Below are 13,578 nucleotides of genomic sequence, written 5' to 3' on the forward strand. Positions count from 1 at the left end.
GCCAGGGAATGTGTCTGGGAAGGATGCAGGGATTAGAGGTGGTCCTGAGCTCAGAGGTATGGGAAAGAGGGGAGGAGGCCCAGTCTCGAGGAAGGGCTGTGCTTTGGGCTCCCCATCTGGGAGCATGTGTCCTCAGGAGACCGGATCAGCAAGAGGCTGTCTTGGAAAAGGGACATGCACCCTCTAGAACCCACTCCCCATCTGAGGGGAAGGACAGGAGGGGTTAGCCCCACCCCCGCAGCCTGGGTCCCAGCGCCCTCCCCACCACCATACGGTGGGACCCACAGACTCTGGGAACACAGCCCCCCCCCCCCCCCCCCCCCCGCGCGCTGTCTGGGCCTGCCAAGCATCAAGGTGACACCGCGGCAAATCCAAACACCACGCAGAGCTTTTTCCATCCTCCGCCGGGGCTCGTCGTAAATCCCCCTTCGAGGCCAGTCCAAGGCTTTTATGGGCCCAGGACCCAGGTCCCTGGGGACACAGCTCTGCCCCAGCAGGCGCCGGCTTAGGTCTGGATGGGGCTGGCGTCGCCCTGGACCTGTCCCCTCCGGGAGGTAAGCGGCATGTGGATATTTTTAGCTGGTGGAAGGAGATAGTGGCTTGAGTTCGTGCTGGTGGAGGCGGACCAGACCCGAGAAGGCCCTCTAGGCGATGGAGGTCGGGGTACACACCTAGACTTCACTCTCTTCACCCACACGGTGGCTCCACCTCCCTCTATCAACCCCAAAGCCCCCTCTGTCACCTCAAAAGCATACACTGCGGGGAGGTGGAGGTGGGGACAGGCAGAGGGGGGGACAGGCGGGGGGGCACAGGCGTGGAGGGGGAGACAGGCGGAGGGGGGCAAAGGGACCCGCAGGGAGACGGGAAAAGCGGTCCCTGTGACCTCACACCACTCACCCTACTTTCTTTTTCGCTCCCTTCTTTATATCAACTTTTTTCCCCCAAAGCAAACGGGAGCCTCCCTCCGCCCTGCAGGTGGAACCCCTACTTGCTCCCCTTCTCTGGATGGAGACGGTGCCCCTCCCCACACAACCTCATCCCTTCTTAGTGAAGAGCCAGGCACCATTTCCCACACTTTATCTCAACTCAGTTATCGCGAGAGTCTGTGGGCTCGACGGCATCTTCCCATCCTCCGAGCGCGTGCAGTCTGTTTCCCTGCGGGCCGCTGGGTGCCGTCGGGGAGGGAGGGCCTGGGCGCCCATTCGCCGGCAAGATGAGGTAGGGTCACACGCAGGCGCACTCGCGCGCCGACAGCTCGCGCACCGTGTGGTAGCGGCTCTGCACGTCCAGGAAAGACACCTCGTCCTCGTAGGCCGTCGGGCGGCAGCAGGGCTGGGCGCGCACCCGCTCCCTCCGCACGCGCCTTTGCTGGCGCAGGCGCCGCAGTCCCAGGTCGTAGACGCGCGCAGCCGCCTCGCACACGCCTGCGCAGTAGCGGAACAGCACCGTCTCGTCCGACGCGTAGCCCAGGCCCAGCTCGCTCACGCGCACCTCGAGCTCGCGCAGCCCGCACGGCCGCGTTCCCGATCGCGCACGCGCGCGTCGCCGCCGGGGCCCTGCCCGACGGCGTGGACCCGGGGCCCGGCCGGCCCAGGGCGTCAGCTCGCGCAGCTCCACAGCGTCCGGGGCTCCCTGCAGCAGCGCACGGTCTGTGAGGGGAAAGAGGACAGAGAGATCAGCGGGTGGGCGCCCCTTCTCCCGCTGTTCCCCGCACAGAGGACCCTTCCCCCCACTCCCACATCCCGATTCTCCCGCCCTTGCTGCTGCCCGCGCGCCATCTCTGGGCTGCACTGGGGCAGGTGCACACTCAGACCCAGCACCCCTCTCTGGACCCCTGCCTCTGTGACGGGCTGCTCAGAACCAGCCTCACCCTTTCTGGGTGTCCAGGGCCACCTTCTCCCCCACCTCCCGTTGAGTTGAGCTGTCTGGGGCTCCCTGTCCCCTCCCATTACTGCCCATCTCCCTTTGATCCATCTGCTCGCCTAATTCGATCTGACCCCCATCCATGCTGCACTGCTGCGGGTGTCTTTTTCCACTTTGCAGAAAAGAATTCCCTGGGGCTGTTTGTGACCCATGTCCCCATGGGGCCCCCAGCTGTTCTCCACCCCTGTGCTGGGCTGCCCAAGGGCACTGGCACACCCTCTCCAGCCAGTGTTGAGGGGCTGCTTCCCAATCCCCTATCCTCACTCCTTAGCTGCGCTGAGTAGGTAAAACTGTCTCTGGGCCCCACCCAGAGCCTCTTCCCCTCTGAGCCTGGGCTGTCTGCCTCCCCGTGCTGCTGCGCTGTGCAGCAGGTCTCAGTGTCCCTGCCTAAGAAACCACAGTATTTGGACTTCTCAGAACACAGGGGAGCAGCAGGTACTGCGCCTACTGCCTGGGTACCCTGTCCTGTGGGGTGGCAGCAGTTACCGTCAGCTCCACCCTCTTGTTACAGGGGAGGAAATGAGCATCAGAGAGGTAGAGCTGTGCCCAAGGTCATCCACTTAGCAGGTGGTGGGGGGGGGGGAGGCAAAGGACATTCTCCCTGCTTCCATCAGTTGCCCAGCCCAAATTTGGCCCAATCCCAGCCCTCTTCTCCCACAGTCTCCAGGAGGTGCCTGAGTCACAAATTCCCAGGACCCTGAAGCCTAAATTTATTACCCAAGTGACTGGCCCTGCCCCAACACCCTGCATCCCCAGGAGAGCGGTGTAGATGCTGGGACGGATGGCAGGGGCGGGGGAGGTGAGACTGCAGGCAGGGGCCTCCCTACCCCAGAGCAGGTGGCAGTCACAATGAAGGTTGGAAGGGAATTCCGACTTTAGTCCTGCCCCAAGGCTGCTGCACCTGGCTGGCAAAAGAATGAGCTTTCCAGGAGGGTCTAGGAGGAGGGGCTGGCTGCCGCCGCCCTGGGGTATCTGTTCCCAGCCAGGACCTCGGAAACCAGACGAACCTGGGCTCAGACACTCGCTACTGAAGCTCCAGGCAGGCAGGCGGTGGCCCTGGTTTCCCTGTCTACTCAAAGAATCTTGCATTGTCCCTGTCCTGGCAGGGACTGAAAGGTGGGAACAGAGGGACCCCTGAGCTGCACAGTCCCACCTGTTTAATCGCAGGGTGGGGACAGGGTGCATAAGGCTTTCAGTGGGGCTAGGAGCGAGCCCAACCGGAGCTTAGAACCCCACCAGAATTGTCTCCACCCCAGAAGTATGTCTATGGGCAGTTATTCATGGGGTTCACAGATAAAATACTGATGCACAGTTGAACCTGAATCACTAATAAATAATTGACAAACAATCTTTTAGTGTTTGTCCCTGCCTCCCTCCAGGAGGGCTGGCCACTTGCACAGAGAGGAGATGCCCCATCCACCTCCCCGAGCTTGAAACCCCACCATCTGTGCATCAGCTCAGGGCCTAGAGCGCTGCGGCTTTGGGGGATCAACGCCTCTCCCTGGGACCGGATGCAGGGCAGGCAGGCACCTGCCCATGGAACTGGGACCCTCCCTGGGGCTGAAATTCCACCAGGCGTGCTTTGCCCCAGGTCTGCAGCCCTGGCTTTGGGGGGCCCCGCCCAGGTCTCAGGGACCCAGTGTCCTAGAAGACTTCTCAGCTCAGAGGGGTGGAGTGGAGCTCATGCCGGGGGCTGCCCTTGTCCATTGTGAGGACAAGAAAGGAGGATTGTGTGGGTTGACAAGGGCGGGCGCAGACTTGCCCTCCCCAGCTCTCCAAGGCATCATGCACTCGTCCTACAGCCCAGCCACCCACGCAGGCGCACGCGTGGGCATGTGCGCTGTACACGGGGGAGGGCCCTCACACAGTCCTCGTAGCTCAAGGCACCAGGGACAGTTGGAGGAGCTGGGCCAGGCCCTTGCCACGTTGGGCTCCATGCCTCCACGGTGCCCCTCCGCTGTCCCACCCTGCGCAGGCCTCCTGCCCCTGGTGTTTCTGTGGCTTCTCACCAGGCAGGTCACTGGGGCTTTGGATCCAGCCTCCCTCTCCCGATCCCCTGCTGCGCTGTGGGGGCCGCCTGGGCCGAATGCCTAGGTCTAATCTCCATCTGGCCCCCACAGTCCCTCAGGGCCAGAGCCTAATTCCTTGTGACAGCTAAGTCCAAGGACCCCGGTTCCCAGCAGCCATCTTTCCCCACCGGCCAGGCCCAGGCCCGGGGTGGGCACTTGTACCTCCTTCACCTCCATCTTGAAACACAAAACTCCGTGACCCCCTCCAGCTCCACTGCCTGCAGTGCCACCGGATGGCCACCCCACATGGGGGATCCGAGCCAAAGGGTCGGGGCTTACACTGGGCCAGGCGGGCGATCCGGGCGTCCAGGGTGCGAGGCAGGCGGCGCAGCGGGGCCAGCGCGGGTCCCAGGTGGTGGCTGAGCAGCAGGCCTTCCCGACACATCCAGATGGATAGCACGGAGCTGCAGAACACCGAGGCCAGGGCCGCCGCCTTCCAGCGCTGCATCCTTGGCCTGTGGGCACGGGATGGTCAGCCGCCTGCCCTGAGCAGCAGACGGGGCAGTGGGCCAGGCACCCTGAACAGTGGGGCCCCTGACTTTGAACACTTCATGCTGAACGTAACTTCGCCATGGCTTATGAAAGAGCCAGTGCACTAGGCTGTGCAGAAGGCTGCCTGAGGCCAGGTGGGCTTCGTGCCAGGTGCAACGAACTCCAGTCCCAGAGTGTTTTCCTGAGTAGCTGATGGTAGGTGACACCAGGAGCTAACAGCAGGAGCTGGCCTGGGGGCTGAGAATGGTGCGTGGTGGGGCAAACGGCCAGTGCAAAGGCCCTGAGGCTGCACAGAGCTTGGTATCTTGACTGCAGCCATGAAAGGAGGAGGGTGAGAGCATTCCTGAAGGTGGCACTGTGGGACAAAGGTGGGGAGGGCAGCTGGAGCTTATGACAGAGTGCAGGCAGGAACCCAGGTTGAGGCCATTCCCCCACATATTTATGTCCTCGGGCGAGACTCCCTGCTCCTTCCTGAGCTTGTTTTCCCTCCAGGCAGATTGAACTGAGGCGCAGACCGGGCAGCCAAGGACCAAAGCTGCCCAGCAGCACGTCCCGGCCTCCAGGCTCCGCTCGGGAACTCTCCCTGCTCTCCTTCCCCTCGGGCAGGGTGGACTGCGCCTCCCCCAGGAAGCCTCCCCTGACATCCGCAGCCACCGCAGGGATGCCTGCTGGGTCCCCACAGTTCCCTGAGCTGCCTCCACGAGGGCACTGGTTGCTGGAGCTGTGGCTCCTGCGTGCAGCGAGTGCTCAGCGTCCCGCGCACCCCCACCCCGGCTGGGCGCTCCCGGACCCAGGGCGGCCCTGCCGCGTTTACATTCCCGCCCGGCAGCCTGGTGTCGCGGCGCGGAGCCTGGCGGCCGGCCCGGTGTAAACATTTACACGAGCCCGGACGCCGGGTCAGCTCCCGGCCGCTCGGCGGGGCTCGGGTCCCCGGGCGCCCCCACGCGCGCACCGCGAGCCTCGCAGGCCGCCCCAGCGCGCAGGCATTTAGCTGCTCGCGATTTGCGTTCATTTGCATGTGATTTGCATGAGCCCGGCCCTGGAATGGCTCCTCGTCCTCCTGGCATCCCACCAGCGCATGGATGCACATGGCTGCACCACCAAACAGTACGCGAGAGGGGACTTTCATTAAGCTCCAATTGTATACCAGGCCTGATGCCAAGCCCCCATGGGTCTCCCATTTTGCAGCTGGGAAAACTGAGGCACAAATGGGGACTTGCCGCTGTCAGTGGTATTGCTTTTCTCCTTCTTCTCTTGGTGCTGGGGACGGAACCCACTGTGTCGGGTTTGCCAGGCAGGCCCTCTACCACTGCCCACACCCCAGCCCTGCGCAGACTCTGGCTGGTGGTCTTGGTGGGAGTGAGCTCTCTGGTACCCGGGTGTGTAAACAAGTCCTGGACCAGTCTGGGGGTCTGATAAGAGTCACCCTGGAGGGCGCTCCTGACACATCAACAAATGGGAGCTGGGCCTAGGGTGGCTTGGATCCTGGTCCAGGGTCCAGGGTTCTGTCCGCCACTCTAGTCCAGCACCAGCCCCTGGCGGAAGGCCACTGCCGCCCCCGAAGCTCTGCTGTCTGTCTCCTGTTGGCCTTGCCTGCAGGTTCCATCCACACGGGTGTCCACCCACTCACCTAAGGCAAAGCGGGCACCTGTGGTGCCCAGGCCCTGAAGACTCTGTGGGACCAAGACACAACGTGCAGAGAAACACAGTGGCCAGGGCCAGCCAGCATGCTGAGGACAGAAAGGAAAGCCAGGTGACAGAGGGAAGGGAGCGAGGAGGGCAGCGTGGCCTTGCCCGCCCAGACCCCTGCTCGCCCCTGGCGAGCAACTGCTTTGGGCATCACCCCTTCTACACCCGTCCCACAAATTAAATCGTTTTATCTGACAAGAGCCCTAAGAAGCAGGTGACACCCTTGTCCCCGTTTTACAGATGGGAAACTGAGCCCAGAGGCCATGCGACTCGCCCAAGGTCACAGCTAGGATCTGAAAGCTGGTGGCCTGACCACCAGGAAGGGAGACAGGCAGGGAAGCCTCGGGGACTGAGCCCTCCCAGCCGCCAGCCCCTGCTCGCCCCACGGCCACGTCTGGGAGTGGCGCGCCTCAGTTTCCCACGAGGTGTCAACACCCAGGCTCGGGGCTGTGTGTGCAAAGGGCTTAAGAGTGGACTGAGAGACTGAACCCAGCTGGCCACAGGGGCCTCTGGTGGCCTTGGAGCTGCAGACCCCCATCCAAGCTCCGGTGGAGGCAGGGAAGCAGGGCCGCTGTGGAGGGGCCCCACAGGCGCAGCCGATAAGCACCTTAACAATGGGCCCTTCTGTCTGGGGGTCACCCAACTGGTTTGTCTCTGGCACAGGCCCGACCGGAGGGGGTGCGGCAGGTGTGGCAGCGGGCAGCGGGAGGGGACCAGGTGTGCACCCGTGAGCCTGTGTCACACACGCCCAGCCCTCTGCTCCTGCACGTGCCACATGACTCCCCACAAGAGCACTTCACGCACACACGGGAGCTCATCACGCCCTGCACACAGTTCCTCGCCCAGACGCTCCCCACAGTGGCACCCGCGCCCCTCTCTCACACTCCAGGTCTGCCACACCCACACACAGGTGTGCTTCCCTCCCATACCCAAACCCCACAGCGTGCAGGCTGAGTGGTCCCCAGCTCAGTGCGCTCCTGGGCAGCACCGCACACAACGTTGTGCTCACGCCTGCGCGTGCCCCAGCCACAGCCCCGGCTCGCTCCTGCACCAAGGGGTGTCTGCCACCATCGTGCCCTGGCCTGGGCTGGGGCTGCCGGGCGCATCCCAGCTCTGCATCCCGGCTGCATGCTCACACGCAGGAGTGCACAGCTGGGCTGCCCAGGGCCACGGGAGCGGCTGCTGGGCCTGAGTACCGGGGCCCGGAGCTGCGCCGCGGGCATGGGCCTGTCCAGCAGTCTCTCCTGTCCTGGGGGGACGCGCACAGCCCGAGAGCTCTTGCTGACCGAGGAGGGGTGCATCCTCCATTGGGACCCTGAGGGCCCAAACTGCGGCAAGGCCACCACTTCTGGCTGGAGGCCCTGGAACCCTCCGTGCCGGGGCAGGGGAGAAAGAGGCCCGGAGGGGAGGCAGCAGGGCAGGCCCAGCCGCGAGGAGCGGGCAATGTCCTCTGTGCAGGCTGTGTTCCTCCCCACCCTCTTGCCATGCTCCCCAGGGGACATCCGCCAGGCACAGCCAGTCCTGGGGTCCAGCCTCTGTCTGCCCCCATGGCTGCCCCCAGGGAGACAGGAAGGAGGGAGGGGTGGGTTGGCAAGGGGCTGTCCGCGTCTGGCAAGCTCCTGCTCATCCTTCAAAGTCCTGTAGCCCCTCCACGGCACCTGGCCGCTCCCAGCCACAGGCCTCCTGTGTCCCCAGCCCCAGCCCCATCCACGCTGGCGAGGATTTCAGGAGGGTCCTCCCGGGGGGGCGGGTCCTCTCCCGGTGAGGGGCAGGCTTTGAGAGTTCGGCCTGTGGAGGCTGGAAGGGCGGGCCTGGAGTCACAGCAGTGCCCTCTTCCTCTGCCCATGCCCCTGTCCCCTCAGTGACTCTTCCTCAGTAAGAGCCAGAGAGTGCTCCAGGGAGGACCTGGCTGGGGGCTTCTGGGGATGCTGCTGCCAGGGCCGGTCAGGCGGGGGTCAAGTGGGCTGGCGCAGGAGGAAGGCGCGGCTGGGCCGGGGGGCAAGGTGCTGTCCCCACGGGGACGGTGGTCTCTCACTTGAAGGGCCCCTTCAGTGAGGTCCTGCAGGCTTGGTGGTGGCAGCCCGGGGCAGGGGCCTCGGGCCCACGTGCCTCACCTTGCCTCCCGATGCCTGTTTCCTGGTCAGCGCTGGCACTGGGGGGGGCGCTGGCTGACACCTAGGGTAGTCCGGCCGCCCCTTCGCCCAGTGGCCTGGGGGGTTCCCTGGGGTCCTGCTGATGGGAAACTGAGGGGCAGGACTGGCCAGCGGTTGGGGCCTCTCTCAAGGAGGACGCCATGGCTTTCATACAAGAAACAAATTCCACAGCCCACAAAAATGTGCCCCCTCCCTCGGGGGCCAGGGCCCAGCCCCACCCCGCGGGAGGACGAGACGGGGCAGTGATGCACATCTGGGGGCAAACCAGGAACATCTGGAGAGCCCAGCTGGTTCGAATGCAGCATCCGCAGGCGGGGGTGGCGGCTTGTGTTGGGTGGGTGGACTCGGCCCCCACCCACCTCCCGACCGGCCTCTCCCCCTCGCCTCTCCCAAATAGAGTACGGTGCTGCTCCACTGCTAGAGCCATGGTGGGCTCCCTGCTGCCCTGAGCATCAAGGCCCCTGGTCGTCCTCGGAGGCTCTGGGTCTGTCCATGCCACAGGGACGCCGAGGGATGGAAACAGGGACACTGGCCTACGGGGAGGCCAGTGACAGCCGCTTTGTGATAATCATGGCAGGACATAAAGCTACACCGGTGCTGTCCCCAGTGTTTAGGGCAGCAACGACAGCAGGTGTGCCATTTCATCCCCACGTGGCAGGTGGAAAACCCACGTCCAGGAAGCGAGTGGCCTTGCTCTGGGCGAAGCAGCACAGGGCTCAGCTGGGCGGGCGCGGGGGTTAGGCGAATCCTACGCACCCCTCAGAGCCCTGGCTGTCCACCCCCTCCTCACACTCTGAGCCTCGGGCCGTGTGGCCTCACAGCTGTGACCTCAACAGCGACTCGGCCTCTGGTGGCTGGGGCCAGGTGCTGTGTGGAGTGCTCTCTGCTGCCCGATCCCCTCACAGCCTGCACGAGATGCTCCAAACCGTTTCCCACAGAGAGCGGCTCCGCAGTCAGGGGACGGCTCGTGGTCACAGAGCAAATAGGAGTCTGCCAGGGTTCGCCTCCAGTGAGTCCACTCTGCTGGGAGCCTAGCTCGGGAGCAGGGGTGAGGAGTGGGGACGGGGGGCCAGGCCCTGCGTGCAGAGCCCAGGATAGGGACAGGTTTCCTCAGAGACACACAGCAGGTCCCGGCAAAGAAACGACCCAACATGCCAGCACAGGTTCTGCTCCTGACACACAGCAACCCAGCAAACACTTATTCAGCACCTACTGTATGCCAGGGACTGGGATGGGGCCAGGGACACCCTGGGCCCGGCTGCCACCTGGTGGGGGAGACAGACAGACAGAACAAAGGTGAATAGCTATGGCACAGTAGACGTTGGCCGCCCGCGGACCACAGCAGCCCAGATGGAGTGACCGGCCGGCTGCTCCCAGGGGTGGCGAGGACGGCTTCTCAGACAGGAGGTTTGGAGCTGAGGCCTAGGGAGTGGTAAGAACTGGCCAGGTGACCTCTGGGGAGAGGGTTCCAGGCAGAAGGAACTGCAAGGCAGGGCCTGGAGCTAGGGATGTGCATTTGAGGCAACCAGTGTGGCTCCAGCAAGCAGAGCCAGGGGACAACATGGGACGCTGAGGTCAGACGTGACAGGAGCCCTGTGGCCCAGGATCGGCTCCCTACCCCCTGCCCCAGCACCTGGAGCCTTCTGTTCCTGCACCCCACACCACAGGTGTGCCCAGGAGCACCTTTGTGTGCCAGGCCACCAGCTTCTTGGACCTGCTGGCCGGCCCTCTGTGTTGGCCCATAAAATAACCACCTTGACCACACGGGGCAAGCCCGCTGGCCCCACAGGCGTCTCCGGCTGGCAGGAGGGGGCTCGGCGGGGTGGGATGACAGGATCAGCCTAATGAGGCCTGGCACACTGAACAGCTGGCGTGGGGCCCAGCGGGCAGCTCCGGAGACATGGCTCTCCCAGGAGCAGCCAGAGGACACCCCAGGAAGCCGCCACCTAAGAGGGAAACCGAAGCCCTGCCCCAGGGGCCCAGACCCTCACGCTGAGGAAGACGGGCACCATGTACTTGGCCATTCCTCCTCCTCCCGAATTCAAATTTGGACTCAAGTCCCTGAGGCCCGGTGCCACTCAGACCCGGATGGAACCCTCTCTCTGGACCCCAGTTTCGTTCAGTGCTGAGACTTAACCCAGGGGTGCTCTGCTGCTGAGCTGCACCCCGGGCCTTTGCTTTCTTCGACTCTCCAGCAGTACCAGGGGTTGAACCCAGGGGCGCTTCACCCCTGAGCCACACCCCGGCCTCCTTCAAAGTTTCATTTCGAGACCGGGTTTCACTGAGTTGCTTAGGGCCTCACTAAATTGCTGAGGTTGGCCTTGAATTTAGGATCCTCCTGCCTCAGCCTCCCGAGCTGCTGGGATTATAGGTGTGCACCACTGGACCTGGCTCCTGTCTGATTCCTTCCAGGTCTCACCAGAAGCCTGATTTCATTTGGATCTGACAAGAAGAACTCTCTGTCTATTACCTCACTGAAAGGCCTTCCTGGTCAGCCTGTCCAAAGGGCCCTGTCACCGCACATGGCTCTCAGGCTCCCTTCTCTGCAGCGGGCACCTCTGCAAGTGCACAGCTGCCTGGGGTACTGTCGCCCCTCGCCCACAGGCACCCTCCCTGCCCGGCCGTCCTGTGCTTGGCTTCACCCTCACGGGGCCTGGGCACAATGCAGCCCCAAGCTCAGGAACTAGCAGCAGGAAGGAAAGTGCCTCCCAGTTGCTCAGCCTTGGTTTTCTCAGCTGGGAAATGCGGACAAGTGGCATCCTGCTGGGCCTGCCTGGAGCTCAGACCCATCTGCCCTTGACCTCCCCACCTGGGCCTTGAGACCTGGACACCCCCCACCCCCCGTGGACCAGCCCTCAGCCCAGTCTGGCCCAGCAATGCTGAGTGCATTAGGATCTCCTCTCTCCTTCTGATTCCAACCCTCACCCCAGAGCTCTGTCCTGAGTACCCCACCCTCTTCCTCCTCTGGCACACTAACCATGAACCCTGAATATGCCAGAATTGGCCATGCCATCGCCTGCTTCCAGATCTTTGCATGTGAAGATCCTGCCACCCAAAATGTCCTTTCTTTTCCCACTAAGAAAACTCCTCTTCATCCTTCACAGCCCCAGCTCCAATGCCCTTCCTACCTTGTGGTAGAGCCCTCACCCCTTACTACACAGAAGCTCTGTGTCCCTGGGTCTCCAAATCTGTCTCTCTTCAAGGACGGGGCACAAGAGGCCCGATACCAGGACTCTGATACCATCATTGTTTGTCAAACATTTGTTGAAACAAATGTGTTCTTGTGCCTGGCTGCCAACTTTTGGGTCTCTTCTGCCCCAGATTCTTGAAAGTTCTATCCTCTGCTCAAGCCCTGAAAGCTGAGGCCAGAAATCCAAGGGGCTGGTGGTATTCCAGACACTGTCCCATTGAAGAGGGGGATGTCTGTTTTCTTTCCTGCTCCCCTACAGCCAGCTCTCTGCAGCTCGCTGGGGGTGGCACGAGCTTGGGAACCCCGACCCTCAGAAGTCCTAGGATGAAAGGAGTGGGGAGGGGTGCCACAGGGCCCCCAGGCAAGTGACTGGGGGTGGGGAGAGACTGGCAAGACCGGGAATCTGCCCTCCACTGACATCCGCCTGGGCTGGTCACGCCCCATCGGGGCTTCCTCAGCCCCGGGCACTTGGAGACAAAGAGTGCCATGGAATACAGAAGGACATGGGGCAGGAGAGGGCAGGGCAGATAGGCAGCTGTGGGGCAGGCATGAGGTCCACCCTACTTCACCCGGGGCTCCTGCCCTTGCTCCCCCAGTTCAGGGCTGGGGACTGCAGAGCCCGGTAGCCACCCAAATGTATGCTAGCAGCGACATGGTTTCTCTCCAGTCCACGCCATTCTGCCCACTGTCTGAATCCCCCTGGACCTGACGACTCCTAACCCACAAACCACCTCCTGGGGCAATTTTGAGCAAGAGACTTCTTTTACAAAAGCAGAGAAGACAGGCGCTGCCCGGCCCCTGCAAATCCAATCTTTGCCCTTAAGGGACCCCCCACCCCAAGGGTTGGACGCCCTCTTGTGGCAGTACTGGCGTCTCCCGGAGCCGAGAGGGCCCGGCCTTTACCGGAGGACACCGTGTCCCCGGCGGCGCCGGCGGCGGCGGCGCGCAGGGAACGCGGCTGGAACGCGCCGCTGACAGATGTTTACTTCTGTGCGCAGCTGGGCCGCGACTGCAGCCCCCGCCCGGGGTCTTCGGGATCCAGATGCCCGCCCCGCCCCTGTAGACCCCGAGACGGAAGGGGTGTCTGGGTTTCGCCCTCCTAGAGGCTGGGGAGGGCATTCCCGTCGCCGGCGCTTCCTGGCCTCTTCCGAGGCACCTACGGGGGTCTATGGAGGCAGAGCGCGTCCGCCCCGTCGGACAGGGACATCTCCGCCACTCCCGCCTGGAGGGGCGCTTGAGATCGCCCTCCCCAGCCCAGCGCCCCTCCACGCACAGACCTGTCGCCCCCGACCCGCCCTCACACACGCGCCTGTCCCGGGCCCCAGGAGGGAAGCTGATGGTCTCCCTGAGCCCCGGGGGTGCACCGGCGGGGTGGTCGTCTCGTGCCGGTCCCCGCAGGCCCCCACCTAACCTTGCTTACCTGCTCAGGGCGCCGGACTACCCGTCAGTGGCGGCTGCGCCTGCCGCCCGCGCCGGCCCCAGCCCCTGCCCCTGCCGCCGCGCCCGCCATCAGGGCGGCCTGGGCCCGCGGCGCCCGGGAGGGCCCGGGCCGGAGGAGGCGGCCGCGGGGGGTGCGCGGCGCCGGCCGGCCCATGGGGCCCCCCGGGCTCGCTCAGCCGCGCGCTGCGGCCATCCCGGGCCGGCGCGGGCTGGGGCTGCGGGTGCCCTGGACGGCCGGGGCTCAGGGGCGCGGGGCGCGGGCCGCACGGACGGCGCGGGCAGCCTGGGCGCGCGGCGGGGGCTCCGGGGCGGCGGCGCGAGGGGCCCGGGCGCTCGGAGCGGCTCCACGGCGCGCTCTCCCGCCGCTCCCGCCGCGGACGGCTCGGCCGGCCGGGCCGGGGGCGGGGCCGGAGGCGGGGCCGGGGGCGGTGGCTCGGGTTTCCCGGGCCCGGAGCCGCCCCCGTCCTCCCCGCCCCCGCCCGAGGGGCGCTGGAGGAGCGCAGGTGGCAGGAGCGCGGGGCCCAGGGCGACCACCTAGACGGCCAGCTCCCCGGGTCCCGGGGGCCCCGACGGCGCCCCTTCCGGAAAGCCAGGGCTCCAGACGCCCTTCCCAAGAGTCCCC

General features: G+C 64.6%; 1 protein-coding gene across 1 annotated transcript; it reads right to left on the reverse strand.

Moving 5' to 3' along the window:
* Nucleotides 1-946: 946 nt before the first annotated feature.
* On the reverse strand, nt 947-13,069 carry Nrtn (neurturin). The gene is made up of 3 exons (XM_027952372.2): nt 12,937-13,069; nt 4,272-4,447; nt 947-1,649 (listed from the first exon to the last, which is right to left on the reverse strand). The coding sequence occupies exons 2-3, from the start codon at nt 4,438-4,440 to the stop codon at nt 1,225-1,227; spliced, it is 594 nt and encodes a 197-aa protein (XP_027808173.2). The 5' UTR covers nt 4,441-4,447; nt 12,937-13,069; the 3' UTR covers nt 947-1,224.
* Nucleotides 13,070-13,578: the final 509 nt, after the last annotated feature.

The sequence above is a fragment of the Marmota flaviventris genome, chromosome 1 (assembly GCF_047511675.1).
Source record: "Marmota flaviventris isolate mMarFla1 chromosome 1, mMarFla1.hap1, whole genome shotgun sequence".
Lineage (NCBI taxonomy): Eukaryota > Metazoa > Chordata > Mammalia > Rodentia > Sciuridae > Marmota > Marmota flaviventris.